The following is an 11,674-nucleotide window of genomic DNA, read 5'->3' as shown; positions in this document are numbered from 1 at the left end:
TCATTATTTAAATTGCACGCACGACCACAGAGGCGGAAAACCCGAAACCCAAAACAACCCAACCACCACTCAAACATATGTGTGGAGTCGCCTGACGTGCATATATCTATCCCCCAATGCGACTGTGTGTGTAAGCGACTGAGTTAATTAGCAGCTGGGGAATTGTGAAATGTATTAATATTGTACATTTCGGTGGGTCCAAATAACGAATAGCCGACCAAAAGCCTTGCCAATAAACCACAACAAGCCGTGTCGCAACATTCCATTTCCCACTTCGACGGTCCTTTTGTGGTCACAATGTCGCAATGTTGCTATGGTATGGTGAAGTAGCGGTTCTTTAACTTATTAGAGCATAGATTTCTGATCATAAATATTTGGCATTCTTATGGGCATATCAATAAAAAAGATGTTACAATACTACCCCTAAAGATATGCTATATATATTGTCATTGTCATGTTACGATTTAAACGATAGTATCGATAAGCCGAAGAAAGATCACTCATAGATGGCGTGTTTGAATTTGAAGACAATATCAACAGGTGTGAGATTAAATTTCTGATTGGAAAACATGTTTAGTAATTTGATAGCATAATACGTTTTTAAAGTGTAACTAGTCTTATTAACCAGCTTTTCCTGGCAACAAAATGTGATACAGCTGTTAGCAACCATATGTTAACGTTGATAAAAAAAAAAACTTTTTACGAATGGCTTGACAAGTAAATGCAATAATCTGGTCCTACTCTTGCAATATATATATATATATATATATAGGGAATCCATTTTTCTAATATGGAACAACCAGGCAAGTATAATCTATACAAGCTGCGTGTTAGATGCCTTAGATCTACGAAAGTTATATTGCATATATGCATTTCACGATTATTTAAGGCCCCCGGTGACCTCGATGGCAGCCCCATTGACGTATGACGATTGCGGGGAGGCCAAAAAGGCAATGACCTCGGCGATCTCCTCCGGCTGACCCAATCGGCCCAAGGGGCATCGTTGTACCACCTCCTGCTTTACAGAATCGGGCACAACCGCTACCATGGGCGTGTCTATGTAGCCTGGCAGGATGCAGTTCACACGGATGCCAAACTTTCCGAACTCCTTGGAGGCCACCTCCGTGAAGGAGATCACGCCCGCCTTGGTGGCCGCATAGTTGGCCTGGCCCACGTTGTTCATCTTGGCCACGATGCTTGAGAGGTTCACAATGGTGCCGTTTTCCAGTTTCTGCTCGATCATGGCCTTGGCATAGGCCTGGGTAACCAGAAAGGTGCCCTTCAGATTGACCCCGTATACGTCATCGTAGTCCCGTTCGGGCATCTTGAGCAGATAACCATCTCGGGTTATTCCAGCCGAATTGACCACAATAGTGGGTGCCTGCTGGAATTTCTTTAGGGCCTCGGCCACCGAGAATTGAACACTCTGGGCAGAGGAAACGTCCACCTCCAGGGCGGCAGATCGCTCAGAGCCCAATTCCTGTACGGTTTCTTGGGCCGCCTTTAGATTGCGGTCAACGGCGATCACTTTGGCACCATCTCTGGCCAAAAGGCGGCAGGTGGCACGACCAATTCCTGATCCGGCACCTAAAAACTCCAGTTTAGAAGAGTCCCATATAAAGAGCAGATATCAAGAGAAAACAAACGAATACACACCTGTTACCAGGGCTACTTTTCCAGCTAGTACTCCCACTGACATGGCTCTAAAAATGACTTAGTAAACAGCAGTTTTCACTTGTTTTCTCCTCAACGGTCGTGCGACAACTATATAATCACTAAAATATATCGCCGGCCAACAGCTGTTCCAAAGCTGATTGGCTATGAACAAATGAAACATAAGTGAAGTGGTGGAAAGCTTTTTACCACACGATCGTTGTCAGAGCTTTTCGGTGGAACCATATGTTTATCAAGAAAAAAATGTAAGAGTCCAAAGATCACAAAAGCGCTTAAAAAAAAAATTGTGCTTTGTATATGAATTTTATGTTTGTTTGCCGAAACATAGTTTTAGGCTCGTTTAAAAAATACGTCTACGTCTCTGATGGCAACTAAATGGAAATTCATTTAATTTGTCATGTTTAAAAATATTAATATTTTCCATTCATTTTTGCTTTAAGGAAGGCTATTTGATAGCCAACAGTATTGAGTACGAGCAATACTCAATACTCAGCAATTGTTTTTAGCCCAGCGCCCAAAAGAGTGTACGTAAAAGTGTTGTATTTTCAAAATGTTTGTATTTATTTCCGGTCAATAATTTCACTGCAGTGGTATTAGGTAGTACTCCTCCAGCTGGGGAGTCAAGTTCGCACTCCGGACACCGCTATATCCAGCACTCCGGGCCAATCCAAATTGCCTTAGGAGCTTCTTGAGATATCTCTTGGGTATTTTTATCAGCTGTCTTCGGATTATCCGCTGCACCCTGTTCCATGGACGACTTCCGCCGCGGTGATCGTCCTCGGCATCCTCCAGCTGCTGATCCTGTTCTGGGTCATCCTCTTCCTCCACCAGATCACCGCCATATTCGTCCTTCTGCGTTTTGAATTTTGCCAACTGCTCAGCCAGCTGTTTTAGCTGCTTCTCGCTCAAACGACTGAGGTCAACGGGATCATTTTGAGCCCGCAACTGGAGTCTCGATCCACAGGCTTTGGCAGAAGCCTCCGGAATTGATGGTAACAAGATTGAAACCACGATCAGTACGATCATAAATCGCTGTCCAGCCATGTTTGTACTGAGCCCCGGGCTAAACAGCCGCTTAAATACCCGAAAATTGCCCCATCATTCGTCACGATCTGATCTCTTTGGTGATTTCGTCCCAAAAATGTGGGTCAAGTGCGTACTTTTCACAGACTTTTGTTTTTTCTTTGATTCTATGCCCATAAAGGAGATTGTACCAACTATTGTTTTTGCCTTTCTTTGCTTCTGAAGATCAACGATCATTGATCTTTGGTGCTTCATCGCTGTAACCTCCGATCTTTAGAGGGATGTTTTTTGAAAAATTGTATAAGCAATTAATATGAAGATGTAAATGAGCCTAAAGTAAATTGTGGGTAAGGTATGTACTCAGTTTCTTCAGTTTAATTCCTACCTTACTTGCTATTCGCAACTATATTTTAGCCCGTTCTTATTCTCTTATAATCTTATTATTTTGTTATACAATTTACTATTTTTATTATTAGTATTATTACCGCGCAAAGATAAAGTAAGAATGCAGTTTTGTTATTCTTGAAGGGCTTTATTTATCGTTTATCCTGCCGCAGGAAGTGTGGCAGTAGCAAGTTAGGCTACAATAAATTAGAAAAAAAAATTATCTTGCCGGAATGTGTCGGATCGTTGGATCCTGACCTTGAATCCTAGATCCTTAGACGGCGGTGATGCGATTGCGACGGTTCTTGTTGCGATTGCGACGATTCTTCTTGTTGCCGTTGCGCCTCCGGTTGTTCTTGTTGATTTTCTTGGCAGGCACTCGCTTGCGAACCACGCGACGCTTGGAGACGGGACGACTACCGGTATTGAGCATCACCTTCTGGCCGTTCTTGAAGTAGCGGCGGTAGCGGGGTGGGATGCGAACGCTGATCACCTGGCCGCGGCGGGCGCCTTTGCGTCGCAGACTGATATGGTTATTGCTTTGGGTGGCCTTGCCGCCTTCGACGGTGGCTCCGCCAGTTCCCTGGACCTCGTGCTCAGTGGTGACCACCTCGTATTCCTGGGCGCCAGCGGCCAGGGCGGCCTGCAGAGCCTGCTCGTCCATCAACTCGGCGGGGTAGGCCTGTGCGGGTTGGGCCAGCTCCTGGTCCTGTTCTTGGTCCTGATCCTGATCCTGTTCCTGATTCTGCTCCTGGTCGTCATCGTTGCTGCCATATCGGGCACCCTTGATAATCGTTTGCCGTGCGCTCGATGTCGTCGAGGTGGGTGTTGTGGGCGAAGTGGTAATGGTGCCAGTGGCCGAGGGAATGGTGCCTGTCGAGGTCACTGTCACCGTGGGCGAAGTGGGTGAGGCTCCTGTGCTAGTCCCGGTTCCGGCGCCGGTGATAATGATCGGAATCACGGGTTGATTGTTGCTGCTAAACAGGTTCTTGAAGGTTAGGAACTTTTTGAGAAACAGCCTGCCACTGGAGGGATCCTTGGCAGAGGTCGATGCACCAGCACTGGAAGCGGCCTGGCCCACCTTGGCATCCTGGTCGACTTGACGCGACTTCAGGGCCATCTTCTTCTCGGGTGCCGCTTGTGCGGCCAGAAGACAGCATGCCGAAAGGATAACGATGGCGTACAACTTCATGTTGGATAAATTTATAAACTCTTTTGGGTCTTCGGGAAACTACTCTGGTTAAAGAAGAGAACTTTTCGGATAGACCAAAATCGCTGCGATTTCTGTTGCTCGCCGATGGCTGGACAATCAGGCTTTGATACTTTATCGGCCAGCAATGAGGCTTTTTATAGTCCCGCAAAATACGCTGTGGAATGCAAATAAGTAAGTGCCGAACGGTAAATCTGTGTACACAATTGAAATTAAATTGATCCGTGGTAGGGCTCAAATAGTCAAATCGCTGCCAGCTATAATGTATATTCTCCAAATTCTCCGTCATCATCATTCTGCCGGTCATCCCATGGGTTTTCGGCCAAGCGGAACGCCTTTGGGTTTTCGGTTTTTGGATTTGGTATTGGAATTGGGGTTTTGGTCTTCAGGTTTCTGCAGCGCCTTGGGCTTTTGCTAGAGTGGGCTGAAAAAAAGTGAAAATCTATTGAAATCCATTTCTAATTGAAGCCGTTGGGTCGAAGGTGGCGCAAAGCCTGCGAAAGTGACCCACAAAGTGCCATAAATGTGCGCCTAACGATCTTCAATATTCCACATGTTTTTATCTAATAAAAAAAAGGAATCATTCAATCTATGTTCTTTTCGTCTTTTAGGTGCCTGAAATAAATTATTATTATTAATATATTGAGTAAATACATATGAATGTATGTATAACTCCATATAAAATAAATAGCATTTTCCTGCTACTATCCATTTGATTACCGTGTTCCTATCGCATAAATCAAATCTTATCTAATACGGAATATAAATATGTGCGATATAATAAATATATATGTTGGATATATGTTGTTGGGTTTTATCGAGTAGGATAGATATTATGGGCTTATTAATATGAGATGATAGTTGCAATTCATTTCGAGGAGGCATATATAGAATATTCTTTGACTAAACTGAATATGAGAATAGTGATAAGACAATGCATTTTTGTTTTCTATATATATTCGCTTTATTTCAATCGTACATGTCGTGGTTCAGAGGTCATTGCTGGTCACTGGTCGCTCAGTTGCGGCGACGGTTGGCGCGACGGCGCTGACGGAGGCGGCTCAGGCGATTGTTGCGTCGCTGACGGCGGCGGGCGTTGCGATGACGGCGGTTCTGGGAGCGACGCTTCTGCTGCTGGCGACGGGACAGGCGGCGGCGCTTCTGCTGCTGGCGGCGAAGGGCACGACGGCGTTTGTTTAGGGCACGACGGCGGCTCTGGTTGGAACGGCGACGGGAGCTGGCAAGCTGCTTGCGCAGCTGCTCGTTGAGTTCCTTCTGCCGGCGCAGTTCGATTTCGCGCATCAATTCGCTGTTGGACAGATTCTTGTTGCCGGACGATCCGTAGGAGCTGCTAGCGCTGTTGCGACGGCGAATAGAAGAGGATGAGGATGCAGAGGCTTTGGGAGCCACAAGCTGGAAGCCGTCGTCCTCGTTATCGTCATCATCTTGGTCGTCCTCCTGCACTTCATCCTCGTCCTTCAGATACTTCTCTTCCTCCACATCCTGGTCAAACTCCTCATCGTCGTCGTCCTCGTTTCCGTCGACCAAATTGTTCTGGTTGAATGAGCGACGAGCGGTGGTGGTAGGGTTTGTGGAAGTTGTCGTGGGTGTGGTGGTTGTTGTGGACGTTCCAGTTGTGGTAGTGGGCCCAGTGGGTGAGGTCGTCACTGTGGTTGTGGTGGGCACAGATGTTGTTGTGGTGGCTGCCGGAGGACAAGGTGGGTTCTTCAGGGACATAAGCTGCTGTAAGCTGCGTGCCTCGATCTGCACTGGCTGCTTGAACAGGCGGTACTTGGACTGTTGGGCGGTATCCTGGGCGGACTCGTCGTTGGAACGGGCAACTGGTAATTGATGAAAACATTAATGTAGCTCATAAAACTCAATAATGGTCAATCATCTCTTCCGTAGTCCGCTTAAATGTCTCTACCTTAAGTAGTGACTGATATTTTCGTAAAACCGAGTAAAAACTAAACTCACCAGCCGCCTGGGCAATAATTGCTGTGCCCAGCACCAGCAGAGCTCCGTAGAAGATCTTCATTTTGTGGTTTTCCTTGGTATTTCCTGCGGAACTGGTCTTGACCTTAGGATTGGATTGGCTGGGACTCTGCCTGGGGGAAGGTCTTCGATGAACTGTGATATTGCCAGCGGCCAGCCGGGTTTATATACCCAACGCTCCAGTTGCGGATCTAACAACAACAATCCAACCCAGAATCGGCAACCATAATTCTCATTATCATTTCTTTTTCGCAAATTTGCACATTCGCCAAAGTTTTTGCATAAATTTTGGTGACCGCTTGCCGATCGTTGAACTAGTTTGACCCATGCGACATATATTAACCAAAGTTCGCTATAGTATTTCACTTGGAATCTGATTGATAAACACAGATTTCAAAATTCCTGCAATAAGTTACTAGGTTTTGCCCTCAAAACAATGACGTTCTGTTAATGCAAACTGAAAATGTTTATATACCAATGAATTTTTGCTTTCGAAGGTTTCATCACATAGGATCCTGGAAATATTGGTTCAAATATTTTTGCTCTTCAGCTTTCTGCTTCGTCAATACTCAGGATGCATAGGATTTTGGAAATATTCATTTAAAGGGTTTTTGTAACTAAGGATCATTAAATAGGCTTATATATATTATAAAATTCATGTTTTGTGAATTGCTTATGTTTAAAAATTTACAATTTTTATTTCAATTATTAGGCCGCTTTAGATATTTGAAGTATTACACAACGGTTTTTTTTCAAATGGCTAATAAAGATAGCACAGTTCAAAGCTATATTATAAAAAAAATACTACCTTCACTTTTAAAGTGGTAACCCATTTGCTATCTCTTTTCAAATCCTTATAAATCCTAAAAAAAAAAATGTTGAGCCAATGTGTCGGCTTTTTCACATAATTTTAAATTAGAAAACCGTATAGTATCAATTCACTTGGTTCGGGTTAATTGTGAATTTTGAGATTTTATCAAAGAGATTAGAGCTTACGCATCGAAGCTCGATTGAAAATCGTTTTCATGTTGATATGTTGATGGTGATATTTTGCAAATATATGAGGTATGATATATACCAGATACATTTGTGGATCCATATTAATATATGGATCCATATCAATATGCTCAAGTGACGAATGTCTTTTGGCACCCGACTCCCCACTTTCCCAAAGATAGCCACAAAAACTATTCTATCATTGCAATTTATTCGGTGTCGTTTCAAATCGATTTCCGGGATATCCCCGCCTTAGGCGCCGATGCGGATGACGCGGTTCCGGTTGGGGGTGCTCTGGCGGAAGCGGCTGACCAGGCGCATGTTGGTGCGGCGGTTACGGCGCTGGCGGCGCCTCTGGTTCTGCTGCCTCCTGCGGCGCTGCTGCTGGCGACGCTTCTGCTGCTGGCGGCGCTTCTGCTGCTGCTGCTGGCGACGGCGACGCTGCTGCTGCTGGCGGCGGCGGTACTTCTGCTGCAGACGCTGGCGCTGACGGCGGGCGTTCACCTGGCGACGGCGGTTGGCCTGCGAGCGGGCCACCTGGGTATGCTCCTCCTCGTCATCGTTCTGATCCTCCAGCTGGAAGCGCTGATGGTGGCCCAATTGTTGCTCCTCCTCGTCGTCGTCCTCCTGATCATCGAGCGGCTCCAATTGGCGAGCGGTGGTGGTTCCAGTGGGTGAGGTGGTGGTGGGTGTGGTTGTGGTGGTCGATGTGCCGGTTGAGGTGGTGGGTCCAGTTGGCGAGGTCGTTACCGTGGAGGTGGATGGCAAGGTGGTGGTAGTGGGAGCCGCTGTAGTGGAGGAGCTGCTGCCCTTCAGGCTGTTTAACAGATCGGTCAGCTGAGTGGCGCTCAGGCGTCCTTGGGCGGCGGGCTCATCTCGCTGGCGACCGAAGATCTGGAAGTTCTGGGGCTTGGCTGTGAGTTAGATAAAAATGCGATACATTGTTAATCACTTTTGATAATCTCGCTGTTTGTTAGATCACCCACCGCTGGCAAAGGCAGCCAGGCACGCCACGATCAAAAGTCCCTTCAACAAATGCATCTTGAGTTATTTATCCTTTAGCTTGGCTGGAATCTGAGTATCTCTTGGATGGCTGAGCTGCTGTGACTGACTTCTTGGGTCGATCCGCGGCATATTTATATGTAACCATGGCCCCTACATAGCCCTAGTTCCCTAGAGGTTACAACAAATGGACTTGTTAAAGAGAAGGAACATATGCAAAAATCAAAAAAAAAAAAAAAAAAGAGATGTGTAAGCCGAGCAAAGGAGACAGAGCTAGTTTGTTTTTGGGCCTACGAAGAAAGGGCAAAGAAAAAGCCAGCCTATTGGCGTTGTAACCGTTTTGCATAATGCCATAAATAATCGCGATCTGACCCGTAACCTCAGCCATCCGATCGATCGCCGCTAATCATTTGCATATAGCTCGCGAATCGACACCATTTGCATATTCATATTCGTTTCTGATTTTAGATACTCTGTCTTTGGACAGCTTCTCTTCCACCGAAGGGCGAAAGTGGAGGTGAGGTGTCAATGAACCGCATAGGCAGTGACCCCCCGAGAATTCCGCGGAGAAAGACATTCACACGTTGGGCAACGACAGAGTCGCAGATCTTACGAGACTAAGGCTTGGTTCTTAGATAAATGTAGCATCTTTGGTATCCTAAGCTGCAGTTTTTCCAATAGCACAGAATGTCCATTTAGACCAATGTGACCCAATACAAATTTCTTGCATCTAATCTAAGTTGGTGTATAAAATCATGGGGATATTTAGAATCTTAGTTATCTCATATGATGACCATGGTTTCATCCATTGTTTTGTCCAATTGTTTGTCATAAAGTCTTTCCATAAATCAAGACTGATCTATAGGTATAGATTACATACAGAATTCCATTTCTTACTGGTTTAGATCTTAATGCTGCAATGATCTAACATTGTAGTTTACCCTTCGCTATTTGTTTTCGTAATAATGAAAAAAAAAAATTTGCTTTTTTTTTGCATACAAGTTCAGTTTATTTCGGGGGTTCTGGGATCGGTTGGGGATCTGGGATCAACTCCTTAGTTGCGACGTCCGCCACGACGACGACGGCGCATGAGGCGCACGAGCCGGCGGCGCTGCTGCTGGCGGTGTCTGCGCTGGCGTTGCTGCTGCTGGCGGCGACGACGGTTCATGTTGTTCCTCCTCTGGCGCTGGCGCTGGGCCTTGGAACGGTTCCTGTTGCGGCGCTGGCGCTGTGAGACGCGCTTACGGCTCTGTTGGCGCTGGCGGCGCAAGCGTTGCTGGCTTCGCTTCTCGGCGGCCCTCTGGCGGCGAAGCAGGGACCTGATCCGCTGGTTGTGCTCACGCTGGAGGCGCTGGATTCGGCGACGGTTGCGCTGTTCCTGCTGGAACTGGCGCCACTGGAGTTCCGAGGGGCGGACCAACGAGCCGGACTCTGAGGACTGCTGCACGGCATTGCTATTGCCACCGGCGGAAGGAGCGGCCACAAAGTAGCTCTCCTCATCGTCGTCATCATCTTCGTCCTCCAGGCTGTCATCACCTTCGTCTTCTTCATCTTCAAACGCCCTGGGCATCTCCTCATCATCTTCCTCAACATCGTCTTGAATTGCGGGGAAGGCACGACCGGTGGTGGTGTCGGAGGTTGTGGGCGTCGTGGTGCTCGTCGAGGTGCCAGTGGACGTTGTTGGTGCAGTCGGCGTGGTCGTCTCCGTAGTGGAGGTGGGCGTGGTGGTGGTAGTGGGGGCAACCGTGGTCGTCGTGGTGGTGCCCTTCAGAGATGTCAGCTTGTTGGCAATCGACGAGGTGAAGCGGGCCTCCATCTGAGCGTCGGAGGCGCGTCCACCCAGGCGGTACACATTGCGGCGTTCGGCTGAGATAAAATATTTTAAAATTATACGAAATATTTAAGGAACATATAAAGAAAGTAGTTGTGACTTGACTGACGACTTTCTGTTAATATTTGAGGACTCACCCAAGGTAGTGGATGGGGCTAAGAGGGCGCAAAGGGCCACAGCCAGACTCAGTTGAAGCAGGCAATGCATTCTGCAGATGGATTCTCCTTATCGGGATAATCGGCTTCCTTGACTGTGGATCGAGGGTTCCTAACTCACTTGTTGTCTTTGAGTTTTCACTCACAACTGACTGACAACTGATGGACTGACCCGGGATTTTATACCCACTTGGAGCTCATACAGCTGATCGATGGCTATCATCCGCCCCGCATCCCCATTTCCTTTCAGTTCCCACTTCTTGGCCAGCTCTATTAGCAAAAGTTCGCCCGGGGTCAAAGTGAACCGGGTCGCGGGTCAGAGGCGTACGAATTTTATGCTAATTTCCCATCTCTTTTGCCAAAACCATTCTTCTATCCATCGCCGAGTAGCCGATGATTGATTGACGTCAAGCCGAGATTGACCCACGGAATCTGGCTTACACAGATGTTCTGGGATGTCAGTTCTCTGCTTGCTTCAGCTCACTCAGTGCTCGGCATTTCCACACCAAAGAATGGAGTACTCAACTGAAGTCTCCAAATTCGTTTCGAAAAAATCAAAACTTAATGAAATCTCAAAATTTATAATTTACAAAGGGTTCGCGATTTATTGCATAGTTCGGAGGCAAATCTTTTCTTGACAACGATTCCAAAATATGTGCTTATCTATTTTTGTATGTTTGCTCTCCCAAAAACAATGACAAAATATAATCAGAATGCGACATCAAATTATTTCAATAAATATATATTTTAATTTTCCATATAACATTTGTATTGTACATACTGTTATTGTGTAATTATTTCGTGACTTTTTAAAACTTTCATTTGATTAATATATATATTTGGATAAGACCAAAAGTATCTTTGGTTCCAATATACGACAATCAAATGAATTTTATCTCTAAACGGTTATTTTTCGGTAGTACCTATTTTGTTGGCCAAACGATTAGCAAAAATAGTTTACTACGAAACTTTTACAGTTCTATAGAGATGTTCTCAAATGAGTTTCTCTACCATTGTTTGTATATATGTGTGTACCATCTGATTTTCGGATCCTTTATCATACAAAATTTGCAGTTATTAATTCATATATCATACTTTTGATAGCCTATGGGCATTAAGTGACTTATAACTAAGGTTGTGTCGAAGTTAAAGGATAAACTGGAATAAAGCTGAACCATGATACAAATAAACTCCATGATAAATGCAAATTTTTCTATCAATGGAGCTAAGCAGTGATCTATTTTGAGGCAAAGCAATCTTATGTATCTTATACACTGCTAGGAAATGGTACACCATATATGATAAATAAATAATAAAGTTATACAAGTAGTATACGATGTTTTACGGCAAAACCTTTAAAATAAGTTTCAACTTAATGATTCAAAACCATAGTCTTTGCATGTT

At 45.5% G+C, this 11,674-nt stretch overlaps 7 protein-coding genes across 10 annotated transcripts in view; all 7 read right to left on the bottom strand.

The window, feature by feature from the left end:
* The window catches only part of kirre (kin of irre), a 394,149-nt gene that overhangs the window by 184,728 nt on the left and 197,747 nt on the right, over nt 1-11,674 (bottom strand). The gene's annotated exons all lie outside the window — the stretch shown is intronic.
* Nucleotides 685-1,771, bottom strand: CG3603 (uncharacterized protein). 2 transcript variants are annotated; one of them, NM_001272270.1, is made up of 2 exons: nt 1,657-1,771; nt 685-1,587 (listed from the first exon to the last, which is right to left on the bottom strand). In NM_001272270.1, the coding sequence occupies exons 1-2, from the start codon at nt 1,697-1,699 to the stop codon at nt 881-883; spliced, it is 750 nt and encodes a 249-aa protein (NP_001259199.1). In that variant the 5' UTR covers nt 1,700-1,771; the 3' UTR covers nt 685-880. The 2 variants fall into 2 exon arrangements, with proteins under 2 accessions (NP_001259199.1, NP_570046.1); NM_130690.3 differs by having other exon boundaries at nt 857-1,587.
* Nucleotides 2,225-2,711, bottom strand: CG17959 (uncharacterized protein). Its single transcript, NM_130689.2, has one exon. The coding sequence runs from the start codon at nt 2,698-2,700 to the stop codon at nt 2,254-2,256; it is 447 nt and encodes a 148-aa protein (NP_570045.1). The 5' UTR covers nt 2,701-2,711; the 3' UTR covers nt 2,225-2,253.
* On the bottom strand, nt 3,216-4,402 carry CG14423 (uncharacterized protein). The gene has a single exon (NM_130688.3). The coding sequence runs from the start codon at nt 4,271-4,273 to the stop codon at nt 3,356-3,358; it is 918 nt and encodes a 305-aa protein (NP_570044.1). The 5' UTR covers nt 4,274-4,402; the 3' UTR covers nt 3,216-3,355.
* On the bottom strand, nt 5,236-6,419 carry CG14422 (uncharacterized protein). The gene is made up of 2 exons (NM_130687.3): nt 6,269-6,419; nt 5,236-6,132 (listed from the first exon to the last, which is right to left on the bottom strand). Exons 1-2 carry the CDS (start codon nt 6,327-6,329, stop codon nt 5,309-5,311), a joined length of 885 nt encoding a protein of 294 aa, NP_570043.1. The 5' UTR covers nt 6,330-6,419; the 3' UTR covers nt 5,236-5,308.
* CG14421 (uncharacterized protein) lies at nt 7,476-8,397 on the bottom strand. The gene is made up of 2 exons (NM_130686.2): nt 8,269-8,397; nt 7,476-8,196 (listed from the first exon to the last, which is right to left on the bottom strand). The coding sequence occupies exons 1-2, from the start codon at nt 8,321-8,323 to the stop codon at nt 7,535-7,537; spliced, it is 717 nt and encodes a 238-aa protein (NP_570042.1). The 5' UTR covers nt 8,324-8,397; the 3' UTR covers nt 7,476-7,534.
* CG14420 (uncharacterized protein) lies at nt 9,278-10,949 on the bottom strand. Its single transcript, NM_130685.4, has 2 exons — nt 10,253-10,949; nt 9,278-10,150 (listed from the first exon to the last, which is right to left on the bottom strand). The coding sequence occupies exons 1-2, from the start codon at nt 10,320-10,322 to the stop codon at nt 9,339-9,341; spliced, it is 882 nt and encodes a 293-aa protein (NP_570041.1). The 5' UTR covers nt 10,323-10,949; the 3' UTR covers nt 9,278-9,338.

Source organism: Drosophila melanogaster, chromosome X, assembly GCF_000001215.4.
Source record: "Drosophila melanogaster chromosome X".
Lineage (NCBI taxonomy): Eukaryota > Metazoa > Arthropoda > Insecta > Diptera > Drosophilidae > Drosophila > Drosophila melanogaster.
This window is presented reverse-complemented; position numbering and strand designations above follow the sequence as displayed.

Bases quoted from the DNA above. Each gene is read 5' to 3' on its own strand.
- CG3603 (NM_001272270.1), bottom strand. From the start codon at position 1,699: ATGTCAGTGGGAGTACTAGCTGGAAAAGTAGCCCTGGTAACAG. The intron at 1,588-1,656 runs GTGTGTATTCGT...TGGAGTTTTTAG, and splicing joins AAAAGTAGCCCTGGTAACAG to GTGCCGGATCAGGAATTGGT.
- CG17959 (NM_130689.2), bottom strand. From the start codon at position 2,700: ATGATCGTACTGATCGTGGTTTCAATCTTGTTACCATCAATTCCGGAG.
- CG14423 (NM_130688.3), bottom strand. From the start codon at position 4,273: ATGAAGTTGTACGCCATCGTTATCCTTTCGGCATGCTGTCTTCTGGCC.
- CG14422 (NM_130687.3), bottom strand. From the start codon at position 6,329: ATGAAGATCTTCTACGGAGCTCTGCTGGTGCTGGGCACAGCAATTATT. The intron at 6,133-6,268 runs GTGAGTTTAGTT...ATCAATTACCAG, and splicing joins AATTATTGCCCAGGCGGCTG to TTGCCCGTTCCAACGACGAG.
- CG14421 (NM_130686.2), bottom strand. From the start codon at position 8,323: ATGCATTTGTTGAAGGGACTTTTGATCGTGGCGTGCCTGGCTGCCTTT. The intron at 8,197-8,268 runs GTGGGTGATCTA...TCTAACTCACAG, and splicing joins CCTGGCTGCCTTTGCCAGCG to CCAAGCCCCAGAACTTCCAG.
- CG14420 (NM_130685.4), bottom strand. From the start codon at position 10,322: ATGCATTGCCTGCTTCAACTGAGTCTGGCTGTGGCCCTTTGCGCCCTC. The intron at 10,151-10,252 runs GTGAGTCCTCAA...ATTTTATCTCAG, and splicing joins AGCCCCATCCACTACCTTGG to CCGAACGCCGCAATGTGTAC.